The sequence below is a fragment of the Somniosus microcephalus genome, chromosome 17, assembly GCF_052327205.1.
Source record: "Somniosus microcephalus isolate GS21.2 chromosome 17, FLI_Smic_1.0, whole genome shotgun sequence".
NCBI classification, from domain to species: Eukaryota; Metazoa; Chordata; class Chondrichthyes; order Squaliformes; family Somniosidae; genus Somniosus; species Somniosus microcephalus.
Genome location: NC_141003.1, coordinates 20,306,612 through 20,327,562, shown reverse-complemented (window position 1 = coordinate 20,327,562; position 20,951 = coordinate 20,306,612). Strand labels below are relative to the sequence as shown.

Here is a 20,951-nt window from a genome sequence, read left to right as displayed (position 1 = left end):
TGAACCTCGGCTGGCACATGGGCCCTTTAGTCCCAACACAAGATACAGACCCTTATACATTCAACAGTAAAAGGGTAGGTGGCACTGAGTGGAGATATGGCAAGTAGAACAGGAATGATGGTGGTGATTGGATTGGATACCGAGTCAGACTCGTTTTTATATAATACTGCAAATATATTATATATATTTAAAAAAAAATGTTTTTTTAACCAATGGTTGATATTTGAACTAGGGGTATGTGTGTTGCTGGTTAAGTTACCTCATCCCCCTTCTAGTTTGTTTAGTGTTAAAGTTCAGCTCTTGCAAAATCTGTTTGCATTGCGAGTCTTTTCATACCAGAATAAATCTGACATCAAGGGTGACCCAATTTGAATGTGGCAACACAAACCTTGGATTCCTTCCAACTCTTAAGAGTACCAGCCAGGGGGCAATCGCGGAATCATAGAGCACAGAAAGAGGTCACTCAGTCCACCGTGCCTGCGATGAACCAAATTCAAACTTGGTTACGTATACCCTTCTGGTATCTTAATTCAAGCTCAGGGTGCCAAATCCGTGCAGACAGATTGGCAAAATACCGTTCGTTATATTGAACAATCTCAAACCGTTGTACGCTAAAACCTGTGTTTTGGATTTGGGAATGCATATTGCTTACATGCTGTCACCATTGCTAACTTCAGCTTGACCTAATTATGAGCACACCTGATGGCAAGGGGAATTCAATAGTTGTGGAGATGGTGGCAAGTGGAACCAAGTTTATGGTGGGTGCAGTAAAGCGGTTCACCATCGGATTGGTTACCGAGTTACACTGGCATCTGTCTGAATTAACACTGCCATGAAACCAATCCCCGAGGTGGCATCAATTTGGGATTACAACTGCAGTAAATATATTTAAATGTTTGTTTAAGCAGAATCTTTTAGTTACACTAAGCACCGTTACAGATATATTTGTAGAAGAAGGAAATATGCAAATTAATTTAAAGTCTCGAGTTATATATTTCAGGATCTTCATTATATAAAAACAGATTCCGGAACAGTTTGCCCATTTGATAAGCTAGATATGGAGATCCTATGATATCTCTCCCTTGGTGCATTTATATTCCAGCTACTGCTCTGTACACCTGAGTGAGAGCGCTCTGGGAATACCTGCTTACACCCATGCACAGAGGGCCTCTCCCAGCAGTTACACTTTAGATGTTGTTGGTGCCTGTGGTAGAGTTTGCATAGGATAAATACTGTCAATTCATTGCAAGCTAGTGCAAGAAAAAGTCACATGATGTCCAAGGGACCCCTTGGGCACTTCCTATGCCTGGTTTGACACTGCACCAGACTTACACCAGCCTCAAACTCATGCCAGGGAGCACTGGTGTGAGATTCTTCCCTAGTGCAGGAATTCTTACTGGAAAGCAATGTGAGAATTACTGCACTAGGGAAGAATTTCACACTAGTTTTCCCTGACATGAGTTTGGAGCCTTGACTTTGGGTTAATACAACTTTAGCTTTACGGAAACCAATTTTCACTGATAGCTATGTTCTAATCACCCAAACGTTTGCTGTAGGAGCTAGAGTATAACATAGGTGCACCGCCACATTGTGGAATTATCCCCCACCCTCTTTGCACTAGCCACCCACACTGGGTGCATTAGGTGTGTTGTAGGCCTCGAGCCTCTGTACCAAATTTTCTGGGGAGCAAGTGACTGTTGGTGCTTCAGCCTGTCATTGGCCCCACCATGTCCAATCGTAATAGAGAAAACAGAATGGTGAGCTATATTACCAAATCAGTAAGAGTATAAGTTTGAGGTCATTATACTTGAGCTGTACAGTGCTCTGGTCAAGGCACACCGTGAATACTGCATTTGGTTCTCATCGCTGAGACACAAGGTAAAGAGGATGAAGAGATGAGGGCAAACTGGTTAAAGCCAAGTTCAGGACCAATACAGGGCAATATGTCAAGGCAGAAAATGTCAGTTAGATGTGCTGCTGCCTCCAAATGTGAATGGGTACTGACAGCTGGCACAGTCTGACTGGTGCAGCCTGGCCTGGTATTATTCCCCTCGCCCCTCAAGAAAAACATAAGTAAAGTGGCATTCCCTGTGGCTCAATATTGTAGATGTACCAAACAGATAGCAGTGCCAGAACACTTGGCATGAAGACCCCAACTAGCAGTAAACTGGAAAGAAACAAAAAAAAACCAGAGAAAAAAGATTTAGAAATTGCGCTCAAAATACTGTTTGCAAATCTTACTATTGGGTTCTTTTTAAATGTACTTCCACAATTGGCATGCCCTGGGAACCCCTTTTTTATATGGGTGGGTAAACTTTGGTGCTGTACCAGAATAGTCAACAGGAAATTACGATGGCATCTGAACAATTTATTGAGGCTTACTTTTAATTAACTGTAAACTAGCACCAATTTTTTTTTTAACTTTGACTAGAAAATCAGATGGGGTACTAAATGGACGGAAATCTGATGAAATGGATATCTGCACATTTTCCCCACTTTATGCCGGTTAATGAAGTGGAACTGGTCAGAAACCTTACTCTACAGTCGTGCTGTATCAGAGTAAAGCAGCCTTTTAGTCTAGAAAGGCCTCCCTCTGTTTTCACCAGCCTTTAACTTCATCATCAAATTTAACACGCAAATATATCTTTGTGATCGTTAATAGAAATTAAGCCCACCAATAAGCATTCATTTACAAATGTCTTGTATTTTTAAAGCTATTTCTCGCAGCCTTGTCCTTCTTGTACTTTGCGAAAACATTATCTGGGAGTTATATGAAGAGTACAATCACACAGATAGAAAGACGCTTCGATATTCCGAGTTCCTTAATTGGTATTGTCGATGGAAGCTTTGAAATTGGTAAGTATTGATCTGGGAATTCTGAAACAAAATGGGAACCTAAACCGCAAGCCATTAATGAGTTGTTTTTGCCCTCTATTTTTTGGTTAAGGGAATTTGCTTGTGATTGCATTTGTGAGCTACTTTGGAGCGAAACTTCACAGGCCCAGGCTAATTGCAATTGGAAGCCTAGTCATGGCTCTTGGAACTATTTTAATAGCTTTGCCTCATTTCTTCATGGGACGGTGAGTTTTTAAAATTATTATTAATATTTTATAAAGCGTATTTTCCGGATTTTGTGCACTGGGCTTCACCTTCTGGGGGCGTACACCAGTAATTAGGACCCACGCTATATTCAGACAATTTAACTAGGCAGAAAATCTCACACAGCGCACATCCAGATTTCTGATGATGTGCTGCCAATGAGCAAAAATTCCCCCCATCAGGAACACAATGTCAGAAACTTATCCAGATAAGTTTCCACCCAGTTAATCAAAAACTGAAATGGAGAACAATCGACCTGGAGCGTAAGTTAAAAACACAATGGAAATAAATGAGCAAGCACTAAGAATGATTAGTCACTAACCTCTTTGTGGGGGAAGAGGAAAGCAGCGATGCTGTTTCTCAGTGAGGTAATACACGCGAACAAATCATCACTATTCAGCTCCAATACTTGAGTGATACTTAACTAACAAGATAAATCACTACAATATAACTGACTAACAGATCTCCTGTGGTGCTGCTCATGGTGATTTGGAGGCTGCACCGTCTGCCACAGTAAGGGTATTTATGTCATGTAGGGGAGTACATCAGGACCACTGGTTTACAGCGACAACTTCCAACTTCATTAAATGATAGTCGGGGATTTTTACTGGTGCTTTGGCGATTGAATTCTATAACTAGGTCCCTTATTCGGTGAATATAGTAAATGTGTGTGTGATATATTCACTGTTGTGTATGGACCTTTAAGGGAATAACTGGTCTCAGACTGCAGTACCGGCAATGACCACCCCTGTATAAAAGGCCCTAGCAGGCTTCTGTAGTTTCAGTTTCCAGGTTGCCTCCATTCAGTAAAGACTTGTTATAATCAACTCCTGCAGTCCGTGTCTCAATTATACACGGACATAATACTGGCGACGAGTAAGAAACGAATTTACCTGCAACTCGGCAGCACCTCAGACGACGTTATTGAAGGTCGAAGCCAGAAGAAAAAAAATAAATAATCCAAAGAAACTCGAGAAACGGGCGTCGACCGTGGGCAACCGCCCTCCAAATCATCGAATAGAAAAGTGCAGGAGAGACTGTCGAGAGCCAGGCTTGGTTCTCCAGTCTGTGGTTTCCCAGTTAATCAGGCTGGTGGCAGGTAGTGCACTGATCCTTCCTGGGCTGCGGCGGGCTAGAGCTCGATCGGGTGGCTCTGCAACAAGGCCGGGCAGCGAGTCGGGAAGCAAAGAGAGAGAGAGAGGGTGGAGCACACAGGGCGCGGCCGGTGCTTCGAAGCCGGGCAGCGTTCGGACCTAAGAGGGAGGGAAGTGTTCCAGAGGGTCCGCTCCACGACGGGAATGGTTCTTCAATTAACGGAGCAAATATTGAAGCGCGATAGAAAAATAAAAATACCGCGGAGCGCGGCGTTGGCAGCAGCGATCGGGGAGGCGCGAAGACCATAGGGCGTCGCCATTACAGGATAGTAAAATAAATATAATCGCCAGCAACAGCATTGACAGCAGCGGCGGGAAAGCACGGGAGGCACCATCTTAACTCGGCGGGGAAGAAGGAAAAGCGCGGGAGGCGCCATTTTGATCCATCGGGGACGAAGGCAAAGCGCGGGAGGCGCCATCTTAGATTTTCAAGATGCCAAAGACTGGCGATATCACTGCCTTCGATAATGCAATAGAAGACTGGACCACGTATGTGGAAAGAGTCGAGGTATATTGCGAGGCAAACGAAATAGCCGATGAGAAAAAGGCATCGGTATTGCTAAATTTAATGGGCGCAAGAATGTACAGCCTAGTGCGGGACCTGATTACTCCAGCCAAACGTCACTCCTGGGCGATTGTCAACAATCTTAGCTGACGCCAAAGAGGTATTTCAACAAGAACTGGGCACTCTTAAAGGCGTAACCGCCTCGATAAAAATAGAGGAGAATGCAATTCCCAAATTTTTCAAAGCAAGACCGGTACCATATGCAATTCGCCCAGCCGTCGAGGCAGAGCTGAAGAATGCAGGCGTGTTATCTAAGGTAGACTGGAGCGAGTGGGCGACGCCCATTGTTCCTGTCATGAAGAAAACGTTAAACAATAAGTCTGAGGAGCCAAGGAAGGTTCGCATCTGTGGGGACTTCAAGGTGACGGTGAACCCAGTCCTTCACACAGTACAATATCCTCTTCCAAGGATAGAATATATCTTCGCCTCACTATCCGGAGGGAAGCGTTTTACAAAAATTGACCTAGCACAAGCATATTTGCAGATGGAGGTTGAAGAATCCTCTCGGAAGTATCTCACGATAAACACTCACAAAGGTCTTTACCAGTATAATCGACTGGTATTCGGAGTAGCATCAGCTCCGGCATTATGGCAAAGAGCGATGGAACAAGTCCTGCAAGGGATTCCGGGGACTCAGTGTTACTTAGACGACATCCTAGTAACAGGTGAAGATGACAGTGAACACCTTGCCAACCTAGAGCAGGTGCTCACTAGACTATGTGAACATGGGCTATGAGCCAATCGCCCCAAGTGCGAGTTTTTTAAGAAACAGATAGCGTATTGTGGCCACGTGATTGATGAAGAGGGGTTGCATAAGTCCCCTGACAAAATTGAAGCGGTATTTAAGGCTCCAGCGCCTGAAAATGTGTCGCAACTGAGGTCATTCCTCGGATTGGTGAATCACTACCATAAGTTTTTGCTGAATTTGTCCACAATTCTGCATCCACTGAATGCCCTACTACGAACGGGAGTAGCATGGAAATGGAGCGATGAATGTAAGCGGGCCTTTCAGAAGAGTAAGGACCTAATCACTTCAAGAGAAGTATTGGCCTACTACAACCCATCACTACCGATAAGACTGGCGTGTGATGCGTCTCTCTATGGCATTGGGGCGGTACTGTCACATAAATTCCTTGATGGTTCAGAGAGGCCGATAGCTTTTGCGTCATGCTCGTTAACTTCAGCCGAGCGTAACTATGCCCAGATTGACAGAGAGGCCCTCAGCCTGGTGTGTGGGGTGAAGAAGTTCAATCACTACCTGCACGGTCAGAAATTTACTCTACTAACTGATCATCAACCTCTCGTCTCCATTTTCAACCCTCAGAAGGGCGTACCGATAATGACAGCACAACGGCTACAGAGGTGGTCCCTTTTCCTAGGGGCACACCAATATGACATCGAGTACAAAGGAACTAAACAGCATGGGAATGCTGATGGATTGTCGTGCCTACCGTTGCCAACGGTGGAAGAAGAACTGGCAGTGGATCCAGTGGAGTTATTCCACTCGACTATAGTCGAATGTCTCCCTGTGACGAATGCAAACATAGAAAAGGAAACACGAAATGACCCGACACTCTCCTGGGTCTATGATTTAACGGTGAAGGGATGGCCAGCACATGGCGAACCACTGCTGCCAGCATTCTCGCCGAGAAGAGAACAGCTGTCAGTGTGCAGAGGAACCTTGATGTGTGGATCCAGAGTAGTAATTCCACCCAAATTGAAGGATAGAGTGCTCAATGAGCTTCATGAGGGTCATCTGGGAGGGGTAAAAATGAAGAACTTAGCCAGAGCGTTTGTGTGGTGGCCGGGAATCGATAGAGAAATCGAAGAGATGACCAAGAGCTGTACAGGATGCCAGAAGGTCCAAAACGCCCCACCACAAGCCCCTCTACATCCATGGGAGTGGCTCTCATCTCCATGGCAAAGGGTGCACATTGATTTTGCTGGTCCCTTTATGGACTCGATGGCCTAGAAATTCAGCTGTTTGCGCCAGACGTTAGCGCCAGATTTCCGGCGCTATCCACTTAGCGCCCGGGCACCGCCGGATCTGCGCCTACGCCGAAATTCAGCTGGGCTTTAGCGCCGGCGCAAAGTGTTAGCGCCCAGTCAGCTGCGCGCGCATCTTATGACGTCATTCCGTCGTGCAACGCCGTTTGTGCGCCCCAAACCGGAAATTCAGTGGCGCCCGGCCGATGTTGGCGTGGCGCTACTAAGAACTGTGAAATGGAACTCAACAGAGGCCCTGTGGGATTCGGGGAGCGCTAATTAAAGGGCACATCCACTCACCCATAAAAGCTAGCCATTTCGCTGCAATGACTTGACTGGTTTGGATTTCTGCACAGAGAGCAAGGCACAGAGATTACTGATTTCGGACACCATAGGAGAGGTCTTTTTGGCTTCTAGCCAGTGCTTTGACATTTGCATCCTTGTGATTTTGCTGGTTGGAACTTTGTAATGGGGGCTGCATGGGGGGCCAACCCTCAGTTGCGACATTTTGTGCGAAGGGCTGGCATACGCTTTGAGACAGGCCCAGGCATGGCTAGACGCAGAGGGGCCATTAGGCGTCGCCAACGTAGGCCTTACCCAGTCAGGCAATACCGGGAGCAGGTCTCATATCTCACCATGACTGCGGCGCATTGTGTTAAGAGGCTGCGCTTCAGAAGGGAGGTGGTTGAAGAGATCTGCCAGCGGCTTCATGCAGATTTGCAGCCACAGCTCATGTCCAGGGCGTCTCTCTCGGTGGAAGTGAAGGTCACGGTGGCTCTCAGCTTTTATGCAAGCGGCTCCTTCCAAGCCGCTGCTGGGGACATCGCGACCATCTCCCAGTTCGCCGCGCATCGCTGCATCCGACAGGTCACCGAAGCACTTTTCGCGAGGAGCCACCAATTCATCTCCTTCCCCATGACCCAACACAAGCAGGAGCAGCGTGCATTCGGATTTGCCAGGATCGCGGCCTTCCCCATGGTGCAGGGCGCCATTGACTGCACGCATGTGGCTATGCGGCCACCTATCCGCAATGCCGAGCAAGACCGCAACCGGAAGGGCTACCATTCCCTAAATGTGCAGCTGGTGTGTGACCACAGGCAGCGCATCCTAGCTGTCAATGCCCGCTTCCCAGGAAGCATCCACGATGCCTTTATCCTGCGACAGACTACTGTGGCTGACATGTTCCAGGCACAGCCTCAACCAAGGGGATGGCTTCTCGGGGACAAGGGCACCCTTTGTGCACATGGCTCATGACCCCGCTCCGCGCGCCCAGGACCCCAGCGGAGCTGGCATACAACGAAAGCCATCAAGCCACAAGGAACCTAATAGAGCAAACGATAGGCGTCCTCAAGCAACGGTTCCGTTGCCTGGATCGTTCGGGCGGGTCTCTTCAGTATTCGCCGGATAGAGTCTCCCAGTTCGTCGTGGTCTGCTGCATGCTCCACAACCTGGCTATCCGCAGGACTCAGGCACTGCCACCTGACATTGGGCCACCACCTCAGGAGGACGAGCAGGAGGACCCTGAGGAGGAGCAGCACCAGGCCAGGAGGGAGCGACAAGGTCCAAGGGCCGTCCGCCGGGGGCTTATTGCTCGACACTTCTAGGCCCCCTGTCAGGGAATGGCCTGGCCCACTGAACGCAGCCGCTTCGCAAGCCCTCAGCCGGTTAACCCAACAACCACTTGAAACATGACACCTGCACATGGTGAATAAATAAACATCTTTATTTGAAAACCTCAGGGCCCTTCCCACATGGAAGAGCAAAACAGAGAAGACCCCCAAAAAACAGTAACAAACTTCTGTCACTCCCAAAACCTGGGGAGGACTAACATAACATCAGCATCCAAATGGCCTCGTCACTGGCCTAACAAAAACAAGCCCCCCCAACAACACAAAGACCCCCCATAAAACAAAAACACATAATGCCCCCCAGAACAGAAGCCCCCGCATCACCCAAACCCTCGGTGAACACACTCTATTGGGTGTGGCGAGAGGGCGAGTGTGTGGACAGGCGTCTTTTGCCCCGGCCCGTCCTGCTGCTGCGCCTCAAGCTGGGCCGTGAGGCTGTGCCGAGGCTGGGGGAAGGATCTTCAAGGCGACAAGGCGTCTCGCCAGATGCCCTGGGGGTCGGCCTACACGAGGGCGGGCCCGGGAGGGGCCGGCTGGTGGCTGCTGCAGCTGTGGGTGGCCCTCTTCAGTGGCTGCAGGAGCTCCTTGCACCGTGGCTGGGGGAGTGGCAGGCTCGCCTGCACCAATGGGTACAAGGTGGGTGATGCCAGGCGCGCGCTGGTCGCCAGACACACGTGCACTCGGGCGGCCTGGCCGGGGAGCAAGCGTGCCAAACTGTGGGTGGCCAGACCGGTGTGCGGCAGCAGGGCGGCGCCTGGCCTGGCGACGCCTCCCCGCCAGTGCGAGGGTCGCAGAAGTCAGTGCCCCAACTGCGCCGGCATGTCCCCGCATCTGCAGTCCCATTGTCTGGACAGCACCTCTCAGCTGGCGACTGGCGTGCTGCGCTGCCTCGAGTTGCTCGACCCCCCTCTCATGCGCTGCCACAAGGAGCTCCACCCCCCTGGCGTGCGCTGCAGCGAAAACCTCGAGGCCCCTGGCCTGGGCTTGGCCGAAAGCCACCACACTTTGAGAGAGGCTTTCGATGGCCTGAGGCATCTGTGCCAGCACCTCCATGATTTCCACGTGGCGGCGCTCCGACGCCGCCGACATCTCGTCCAGGAGGCGCACCTCCTGGGCGACGTCCGAGTCCGGACTGGAGGGCGCCTCCACCCTCTGGCCAGAAGGCTGGCGTGCCGCCGGAGCGCTGCCACGTGCGGCCACGCCACTGACACCAGGTTCTGCCCTCCCCTCCACCGCCTCCCCCCTCTGGGCAGAAGGGTCGCGTGCCGCCGGAGCCTTGCCGCGGGCGTCCATGCCACTGGGACCAGGTTCGGGGCTCCCCTCCCCCGCCTCCCCCTGGCTCTCCGGCACGCCAGACGTATCCCCTTCATTGGCATGTCCTGGAGCGGAGGAGGGTTCCCCCGAGGTGGCGCCTTCCTGCTGCTCCTCCACGTCCTCCTCCTCCGAGGGCCTGGCTGTGTGGGCTTCAGGGAGCACCTCCTCCTCACCAGCTGAAAGCAGGAAGGCACAAGTGTAGCTTTAGAGTGAGGACAGGCCGACAGCGAGGGAGGCCGCACTGGTGCATTATGCGCATTTATCGGCCACTGGGGAAGGATGTAGATCTGATGCGCGAGGGCAAGGATAGAGGTGCAGCCGGTCCTGTCCTTACCAGTGGGCTCCAGTATAGGGTCGGCGTCGCCGATCGCCACAGGCCCAATCACCGGGTGCCGCAGCAGTCGGGCCACCCTCTCTTCCAGAGGCGTCAGCTCCTGGAACTCGCGAGGGCCTCCACCAGTGACACGGAGGCTCCTGGCATTCCTCGCCAGCTTGGCCTGCAAGAGAAAGGAGGGCGTCTAAGTACAGTGTGGTGCCCTGTAGCTGTGTGTGAGGCCTGCCATGATGGAATAGCTTGCACAGTGTGGTGCCCTGTAGCTCTGTGTGAGGCCTCCCATGGTGGAATAGCTTGCACAGTGTGGTGCCCTGTAGCTCTGTGTGAGGCCTCCCATGGTGGAATAGCTTGCACAGTGTGGTAAGTGCAGAAAGAGCTCTTGATTAACATGCAAGTGCCATTGCAGCGGCAGCAGGGCTGGCCATTAGACCTTGGATGTCCCTTTGGCCCTAATGGGAGGTGCACATGCAAGGATGAGGGGGACATTGGAAAGGGTACTCACCTTGACCAGCCGACATAGGTCGTTGTATTTCTTGCGGCACTGGTCCGCACTCCTGGGAACATCTGAGCTGGAGGAGACCCTCCGGGCAATTTTGGTCCAGGCCTCCCTGAACTGGCTCCTGGGAGCCTTCCTGCCACTAGCCGGGCAAACGACCCGCCTTCTTTTGCGCACCCCATGAAGGAGCACACCCAGCGCATGCTCAGAGAAGCGTTCGGCTCTTTCACGGGCCCTCTCCATGTCCTCCAGGCGTTGATATGCCACACAACCACTCCTGAGGCCTAGTTGCAGGGCTACAGCATGCAGGGCAGGGCTACAGCATGCAGGGCGTGGCTGCAGTCAAAGTTGACCCTTCCCCCTTTAAGAGCTGGCCGGCGTCAGGGTGTCTGCTGACACTCACCACATGATCGCACCTGCGCTGCGCCCGGAATCGGCGTTATTAGGCTGCATCGCCGGATTAGCGCCTGAACACAGGGTTCCAACGCCTTGTGCAGCGCTCGGCCAAAAAGTTGGCCAAATCTACTGAATTTCGGCGAGCTCGCCTGCACTTTCCGGCGGGCGCTAAATTTGACGAGCGCCCGACTTTAGCGCCGCAATAGCGTCAGAACTGAATTTCTAGGCCGATGTTTTTAATTGCGGTGGATGCACATTCAAAGTGGCCAGAGGTAATAAAAATGCCCTCAACCACCACAGAAAAAACTATCTCAGTCTTACGAACCATATTCGACAGGAATGGGCTGGCTGAACAGATTTGCTCTGACAATGGACCACAGTTTGTGTCTGAAGAGTTCCGGAGTTTCTTAAAGAACAATGGTGTTAAGCATTACACATCTGCCCCATATCATCCAGCCACTAATGGATTGGCCGAGAGGTTTGTTCAAACATTCAAGAAGGCTATCAAGGCAATGTGTAATGAAGATATACCCCTACAACACAAGGTGGATAACTTCTTGTTTGCCTACCGGAATGCGACACATGCGGTTACCAACCAAACTCCAGCCATGATGTTCTTCAATCGAAGACTACGATGCCACTTGGATTTGGTTAAGCCAAACGTCAGAAGAGATGTGGAGAACAGGCAGTTTCAGAATATGAATGAAAGGCCGACCAGGAGTTTTAAGATAGGTCAACCAGTTTTGGCCCGGGACTACCGCACAGAGAAATGGCAGCCAGGAACGATCTGTACACGGCAAGGACCTCTAATGTATACCGTGGATGTTGGAGAGAGCATTGTAAGACACCATGCTGACCAGATTCCAGAGTCACTGGAAAACATCAACTCCACACCACGATCTGATACACCCGGCGATGAAACCGAAGTACCAATTGCATCTACCGCAGAATCGGTGATATTGGAAGCAGACGAACCAAACAACGACATTGATCCCGACGCAACCTTGCCAGAAGAACCTGATATCCCAAAGAGGCATTATCCAGACAGAATCAGGAAGCCTCCTCAAAGACTGAACTTATAATTGCTTAACTTCAACCAATGTATCTAGCAACTGTAATTGTAATTAGTTATTATTTAGTTGTTAAATGAATGTTATGTACTGTTTATCTAAAAGGGGAGGAATTGTTGTGTATGTACCTTTAAGGGAATAACTGGTCTCAGACTGCAGTACCGGCAGTGACCACCCCTGTATAAAAGGCCCTAGCAGGCTTCTGTAGTTTCAGTTTCCAGGTCGTCTCCATTCAGTAAAGACTTGTTATAATCAACTCCTGCAGTCCATGTCTCAATTATACACGGACATAATATTCACCAATCTCCCACACTCTTTGATTTTGATTATGCTGAAAGAAGTGAACCAACCCAAACCCTGGAGTTAAGATCAGATGACATCAAAGAAGATGGAATTGTGCCACTGCGTTATGTCAAATTTCAGAACATAATTTGTAATAATACATATTACACCAATGCACTCACCTTATACACGTACACTTACATATTTGTGTGTATAATAAAATCATAGAATAATACAGCACTGAAGGAGGCCATTCAGCCCATCGTGCCTGTGCCTGCTCTTTGAAAGAGCTATCCAATTTAAAAAAAAAAAAAAAAAAAAAAATATTTTATGGGATGTGGACACTGCTGGCAAGGCCAGCATTTATTGCCCATCCCTAATTGCCCTTGAGAAGGTGGTGGTGAGCCACCTTCTTGAACCGCTGTGGTCCCTGTGGTGAAGGTACTCCCACAGTGCTGTTAAAGGAGGTAGTTCCAGGATTTTGACCCAGCGACGATGAAGGATCGGTGATATACTTCTAAGTCAGGATGGTGTGTGACTTGGAGGGGAACTTGGAGATGGTGGTGTTCCCATGCGCCTGCTGCCCTTGTCCTTCTAGGTGGTAGAGGTCATGGGTTTGGGAGCTGCTGCCAAAGAAGCCTTGGCGAGTTGCTGCAGTGCATCTTGTAGATGGTAGACACTGCAGCCATGGTACGCCAGTGGTGGAGGGAGTGAATGTTTAAGGTGGTGGATGGGGTGCCAATCAAGCGGGCTGCTTTGTCCTGGATGGTGTCGAGCTTCTTGAGTGTTGTTGGAGCTGCACTCATCCAGGCAAGTGGAGAGTATTCTATCACACTCCTTACTTGTGCCTTGTAGATGGTGGAAAGGCTTTGGGGAGTCAGGAGGTGAGACACTTGCCACAGAATACCTAGCTTCCACTCCCCTGCACCTTCCAGTCCCACTCCCCTGCGCTTTCCCAATAGCCCTACAATTTTGTCCAATTAAAGTATTTATCCAATTGCCTTTTGAAAGTTATTATTGAATCTGCTTCCACCGCCCTTTCAGGAAGTGCATTCCAGATCATAACCACTCGCTGTGTAATTTTTTTCCCCCTTATGTCACCTCTGGTTCTTTTGCCAATTATCTTAAACCTGAGTCCTCTGGTTACTGAGTCCTTTGCCAGTGGAAACCGTTTTTCTTGTTTACTGATTTTGAACATTATCAAATCTCCCCTTGGCCTACTTGGCTCCAAAGGAGAACAGCCCCAGTTTCTCTAGCCTCTCCACGTAACTGAATTCTTTCAGCCCTGGTACCATTCTAGTAAATTTGCTTTGCATCCACTCCAAGGCCTTGACATCCTTCCTAAAGTGTGGTGCCCAGAATTGGCCACAATACTCCAGCTGGTATCAAATTTTCTTTGATTACACTCCTGTGAAGCACCTTGGGACATTTTACTGCAGTAAAGGTGCTATAGAAATGGAAGTTCTAGTGATCGTAGCTGGGGCCTAACCAGTGATTTATAAAGGTTTAGCATAACATTTTTGCTTTTGTACTCTCTGCCTCTGTCTATAAAGCCAAGGATCCCATGTGCCTTTTTAACGGTCTTCTCAGTTTGCCCAACCACCTTCAAAGGTTTGTGTACATACACCCACAGGTCTCTCTCTTCCTGCACCCCTTTAAGATTGTACCATTTAGTTTATATTACTTGTCATCATTCTTCCTACCAAAATGAATCAATTCACACATTTTTTGCATTAAATTTCATCTGCCATGTGCTCCTGAGGTCTGTGACTCTCCTGCACATTGTTTACAACATTTCCGAGTTTCGTGTCATCTGCAAACTTTGAAATTATGCCCTGTATACCCAAGTCTAGGTTATTAATATATATCAAAAAAGAGAAGCGTTCCTAATGCCGACCCCTGGGGGACACCACTGTATACTTCCCTCAGTCTGACAAGCAATTGTTCACAACTACTCTGTCGTTTAGCTAATTTTGTATCCATGCAGCCACCGTCCCTTTAATCCCATGCATATCAATTTTGCTAATGTCTATTATGTGGTATTTTATCAAACGCCTTTTGAAAGTCCATATACACATCAACCGCACTACCCTCATCCACCCTCTCTGTTACTTCAACAAAGAATATGTGTATAATATGTGTGTGTGTATAATATGCATATGTGTGCATAATATGTAGTTCTCGCTCCCTTCAAATGCAGCTTTCTGCTGGGAGTATGAAATTTACTCTTGACGCTGGTCTCACTTTCACTATATGTATACTTTCTTCTTCATCACTTGTAATACATGCAATAAGCTGTTGACAATGGTTTTCTTGCTCCAGCTACAACTATGAAACAGCACTTACGTTTTCAAACAATGTGACCATCAGCACCTCTCAGTGTTCAAACAAGTCAAATAGCGAATTAACCCCAGCATCTGGGGAGCCCTCTTCAGATGAGCTCCTTCCTGGTAAGTGCACCAATAGAGTTGAACATGGTCAATCTAAATTGAATAATGTTGTTATGAATAGGATGTTTTCTGATCATGCCAGATATTTTGGTCAGGTTGTGAGAGAGAGTCCGGCTCCTCCATGTGGATATATATATTCCTTGGAAATCTTTTGCGAGGAATCGGTGAAACACCAACTGGACCATTGGGAATATCTTATCTTGACGATCATGCCACAGAGGAAAATGCTTCTTTTTATATAGGTAACTTAAAATTGTTATGAAATGATGTCAAAATATTTGATAAACCAAATATGTTGTAGTCAGCATTTTGAGAAACCTTTTATCTTGTGTGTTTTAGGAATTTTACATACAATAGCCCTCATAGGCCCGTTGTTTGGATATTTATTGGGATCGTACTGTGCTAAGCTTTTTGTTGACATTGGATTCATTGATTTGGGTAAGGGAAGTTTAAAGGATTTTTTTTCTAACTGTTGTGGTTGGGTGTTAGTCAGGTGACATGTTTGTCATGCCTGCCTGACCATTACTGTACAGGCCTCACATGATTTTGTGGGGCCTGCTTTATATGCGAGTCAGCTCATGTCCCATGTTGAATCTGGCTTTGGGAGCTCAACAGAATGGCTGTGAAGTTCAGTGTAAGCTGCTTCAGAGGGGGAAATATAAAGGGATGCGGCCACTCAAAGGTAAGTGGCAATTAAAGACACATTCAGCCTTTGTAAAGGTTGTTTTGGACTAAGGAAAAATGGGTGGCACAATATAATTGGCAGCTGGAAAGAGTCTTTGGCTAAGACATGGAATGGCACAGCAGTCTCCCCCACCGCTTTATACCTGGAAAAGTGGAGATGGTGCTGAAGGAGGAGATGGCACTCAGCATGGAGATGTCCTCACCAAGGCGCTCTCCTTGTACACCAGCATGCCTGGAAGGAGACCGAGCCAGAGAACTTGGGCACAGCTGAGGGTAACGGCCACTGGCAGTGCCAGCCCTATGGTGCATACTAGCTGCAGGTATCCTTGCAGCAGATGACACAACCCTTCCCCAGTGATCATAAAAACTGGAACAATCGACCTCGCAGTATAACAGTAGGCCGCCTCTTGTAGGTAAAGAAACTTCTGCCCACACAAGTATAGGGCGATCCCATTGGGACAACTCCTTTTGTGGGCATTCCAAAAAGAAATGGGAGAGCCAAAAGCTTTAAAAGAAACTTCTGCCCACAGCTTAGTCTCTACCAACCAGGGATGGCCTTTTTATAAACCAGGGATGGTTTATGAATCGGAGCTATTCCAGTGTAAACTCTGGGGAAATTCTTTCTGGCCACTTAAGTGATATGGAGCATTTAAATATTGCAATTAAGAAACTGCTGAGTGTCTTTGGTTCCACTTGACCACCCAACCAGAAAGTGAAGTGGGTGTTTATTTCCGATTGGTTAAGTCCATTTATAATCATTTATCGTGTGTGACTGATCAGGAAATCTACCTTGTTAGTGTAGCTGTGGCTGTACAAATTGGAGAGAATAAGGCCCAGAGAGACCTGTTTTATTGATTTGGGGGCCCCCTCAGATTGCCTGGGCTATACACTGCCCCTGACTTCCAAATACAACTTCTAGAATGATCCAATCCTCTGCTCTCTTTTTTGTTTTCTTTAACATTAGAATGTTGGCCTTTTAAACTCGAGTTTTGAAAGTTGCCCTTGTGCCGATTCCGCTGGTACTGCAGTCAGTGTGCAGCTGAAGCCAGGCAACACTTCTCCCAAGTGACTCCCTCCCCTCCCTTGCAAACTTAGCACTGGTTCAGCCCCCTGTTATACTGCTCAGATTGTATGACTGAGATGTGCAAACTGCTTTGCAGCAACATTTAATGTTCACTGTAGCCATTATATTATCTTTATATCTCTGCTTCGAACTACAGACAGGAATATTTGCTGGAGCTCTCTGCCAATATTATTAATGTTTTCAATCTATTCTTCATTATTGTCAACTCCCAGCCACAAAATAGCAGCGGTTGTATTCAAGGATAACTATTAGCTTGCAAGGTTCCCTTTCCAGTTCATATTACAACAATTTGTGCTTTTCCATGTATTTTACCCTCATTCATTCAATTCTGACTTGGTTCCAGTGACAATCATGGAGATTTGTGATTGAATGTAATCTTTATGCCTCACGCAGTTAAACAGCTCCATTGATTTGACTGGTCTGATGGTCTAGGTCATTGTTTGGAGAAGTCTGACACTGTGATCCATTTTGACTAGAGTGGGTTCAGTTGTACCCAGGATGGGTAGCAATGAGCTTCCAGCCAATCTGGATGGGAAATTGGCTGTTACTCGATGCTGTGCATTTTCTATGTGAGCATAAATTTAAATATTCAGCAGGAGTGAGTTTCTACCTCCAGCATGTCAATTGAGAGAAAGAGGGAGAGAGATAATTGGTAGTGGGACAATGCCAATCTTAACTAATTCCAGACACAATCTGAGTGTGGATCAGAATACCTGCTGACTTGTCCCTTTTTGCACTGACCTACAATTCTAATCAATGGCCGATTTTTAAATGGTTTTCTTTATATTCAATTTGTAACCATCTCCAATGTAACATGTTCTTGGACATTTGTTTTATAGAGAGAATCACAATTACTGCGAAGGATGCGAGATGGGTTGGTGCTTGGTGGCTTGGGTTTTTAATTGCCGGCACAATTGCCATTCTTGCTGCCATACCATTCTGGTTCTTTCCAAAGTCTCTAACCAAAGAGCCAAGAAAGAAGGAACTGAGCAAGGCCCCTGAAAAGATGAAGTTCATCAAACAGGATCAAAGTGAACATGTAGGAAGCATTCCTAAACCACCAATTTCAGCAACGAACATGGGCAAGTACCAAAAATACTACCGTTTGGTGCTAAAATGCCAAAAATCAATATTATCCATTGCTTCATTGAACAAACTACCAGTGGGATCTTTTCTTCGTTGTGATGCATTTCATTTTCCCAAAGAAGAAACTTACCATTACATGGCATCTTTCACAATCTCAGGATGTCCCATTGAGCTTTACAGTCAATGAAATACCTTTTGAAGTGTAGTCACTGTTGTAATGTAGGGAAACATGGCAGCCAATTTTCACACAGCAAGGTCCCACAAACAACAATGAGATAAATGACCAGATCATCTGTTTTATCTGTTGGTTGAGGGGGAAATATTGGCCAGGACACCAGAAGAACCCTCCCTGCTCTTCTTCGAATAGTGCTCTGGGATCTTTTACGTTCACCTGAGAGGTCAGACGGGTCCTCGGCTTAACATCTCATCCGAAAGACGGCGCCTCTGACAGTGCAGCACTCTCAGTACTGCACTGAAGTGTTGGCCTGAATTATGTTCTCCAGTCCATGGACTGGGGCTTGAACCATGACCTTCTGACTCAGGCAAGAATGCTACCCACTGAGACCATCATTTATTTTCCATTTACTTTTTAATCTCCCCTTACTTTCAAGACCCAGTGTGTGTTTCACACTTAACACCTGCTATGTAGCTGTTACTAGGAGAAGCCCAAGAGAACCACTGTCTGACTTGCCTAACTAACTTCCCCACCCTGGAAGTGTGATGTATTGTTCCATTACCCATTGACTGGCCGACCTTCCCTATAATGGCATGTTGAGAGCAGGATTTCCCTGCACAAACCACCGTTCTTCTCCTCAAAACTGCAATCGGTTGCTGCAGCAACACACTGGACTGCTGCAACACTCCCATGTTCATTAAATTGATGGGATTCCTTGCAGATGTCACTCATTCCTATTTTACTTCAAAAATTAGCCTTTCAAAACATGGTGAAGAGACATTGGGCTGGATTTTGTCAATGGGGGCGAGTTGGAGGCGAGACTGCAGCTTGTCGGATTTTAGTCCCGCCTCCATCGACTTGTGGCCAACCCACACTATTTTCCCTTGATTGACCTTGTAGTGGGCTTAACAGGCCAATGGAGGGGAAGCCGGTTACAGAGAATGTCAGCGTATGACGTTTCATCTGTCAAATTTTTGACCGATGAATTGTCATCGCTTGACAGCTCTGTGAAGCTGTCAAAATCTGACATTCTCTGTTGTTTGATGAGCCCTTGTATTCAAGACTCATCAACCCTCTTTTGTAAGCAGAAATTAGATGGATGTTGGATCTGGGAATGCAGCAGCCATGTCATCTCTGCCGGTGAGATGCGAGACGCTCCGGATGTTTCCGATGGCCGGGGAGTCCAGAACCAGGGGTCATAGTCTAAGGATAAGGGGTAAGCCATTTAGGACTGAGATGAGGAGGAATTTCTTCACCCAGAGAGTGGTGAACCTGTGGAATTCTCTACCACAGAAGGCAGTTGAGGCCAATTCATTAAATATATTCAAGAAGGAGTTGGATATATTTCTTAAGGCTAAAGGGATCAAGGGATATGGGGAGAAGGCAGGGACAGGGTACTGAATTTGAATGATCAGCCATGATCTCATTGAATGGCGGAGCAGGCTCGAGGGGCCGAATGGCCTACTCCTGCTCCTATCTTCTATGTTTCTATGTTTCAAACTGTTGAAGCCTGCAGGAAGAAACAAGGCTAAATAAGCTTTTTCTATCACTTTTCATTCACCTCACACATTTACCTCTCCACACTTGCACCCATCACTTACCTCCACAGTGCACTTTTGGAACCCGCAGACCCCCTGCTTGCCTCGGTGACCCTGGCGGGGTTTCCTGATGTCGGGAAGCCCGCGCCTCTGCTGGAAAAATGGGGATAATCCTCTTAACTGCCTGTTAACTACCTGTTAACGGGCAGTTAAGTGGCCGTAATCCCCTTTCCGCCCCCAGGAGACGGGACCCGGCGCGGGTCGGCTACCCGCCTCCTGGGAAGATGGCTTGAGGGCGAGATGGGTACCCGCCCCCAGATTCTGCCATTTTCCCGGCAGTCCCGCCTCCCAGGGTTGGCGAGATCTTTGGAACTGTAGACCACTTTGTTTTTATCCTCTGTTCTAGGGAAAGTCTTTAGAAATGTCTTTGAGATTTAGTGGTTCAGCGTTTGGAAATATCATAGAAAGTGATAGAAATCCACAGCAGATCAGTCAGTATTTACACCGAGAAAAGACAGGTTAATGGCCTTTCCAGTCTGTAACCCTTCATCAGAGCTGATCGAGGGTTACACACCTTGACAGGTCAATGAGCTGCCTTTGCTCTTCACGGGTGCTGACTGACCACCTGAATATTTCCAGCATTTGCAAATTTTTCTTGTTTTACTTGGAAAAAGTAAAGCTTATGTAAGGACAGTCAATGTGATTCAGGAGTGAGAGAGATCTCGTTTAACTTGAAGTTTTCAGACACTATTGACATGATCTCCAAGGGAAATGCAGGCGCCGATGCCATGTATTTTCAGGTCGCTTTTGCTAAGGTCCACATTACTGATTAATGGCCAAAAGTAAGGAGTTAGAGAATAGAAAGTTAAGCAAGGATAGAATATTGGCTTAAAAATATGAAAAGGTGAAATCCCGGAAATAGAAAATGTTCATGCTGCAAAGTGGTTATTAGTGGAGAATGTAAGGAGTTAGTTTTGGGACCTTTTACTGTTCTTGATAAATATTTGAGTCAGCCTGGATTTACAAAGGGTAGGTCATGCCTGACTAATCTAGTTGAATTTTGTGAAGGATGTCACTAACATGATGAATGGGGGAGTGTCATTTGATAAGGTACCATACAAGAGACTTAGCAAAAATGAAAGCGCGCAGAATTGGAAGCATCCTTGTGACATGGGTTGGAAATTAGTTGGGAGGCAGGAGACAGAGTAGGGATAAATGGCACGTACTCCGATTGGCAGGCTGTGACAAGTGGTGGTCCCCAGGGATCTGTACTGGGACCTTAGCTTTTCACTACATTTATCAGATACTTGGATGAAGGAATAGAGAGCTGTATAGTCAAGTTTGCAGATGACACTAAGTTAGGAGGCTCAGTAAGTTATGTAGATGGGAGCAGGAAGTTAAAAAAGGGACAGAGACAGACTACTGTGGCAGATGGAGTTCAATGTGAGTTTAAAAGAAAAATCGGAATATTTTCCTAATGATGAGAAACTTGGAATTGTGGAGCAGCAGAAAGATTTGGATGTCCATGTACACAAATTAGTTGAAAGCTAGTGGATAGGTACAAAATGTAATCAAAAAGGCAAATGGAATGTTTGCCTTTTATCTCGAGG

The 20,951-nt window shown here is 47.5% G+C and overlaps 1 protein-coding gene across 1 annotated transcript in view; it reads left to right on the top strand.

Annotated features, from left to right (window-relative positions):
* Positions 1–20,951, top strand: part of LOC147105560 (solute carrier organic anion transporter family member 1C1-like) — an 85,024-nt gene that overhangs the window by 1,594 nt on the left and 62,479 nt on the right. The window contains exons 3-8 of the mRNA XM_086010921.1: positions 2,715–2,856; positions 2,948–3,080; positions 14,647–14,774; positions 14,870–15,016; positions 15,114–15,212; positions 17,382–17,806. Coding sequence (XP_085867047.1) covers positions 2,715–2,856; positions 2,948–3,080; positions 14,647–14,774; positions 14,870–15,016; positions 15,114–15,212; positions 17,382–17,806 — 1,074 coding nt within the window. The remainder of the gene's footprint in view (positions 1–2,714; positions 2,857–2,947; positions 3,081–14,646; positions 14,775–14,869; positions 15,017–15,113; positions 15,213–17,381; positions 17,807–20,951) is intronic.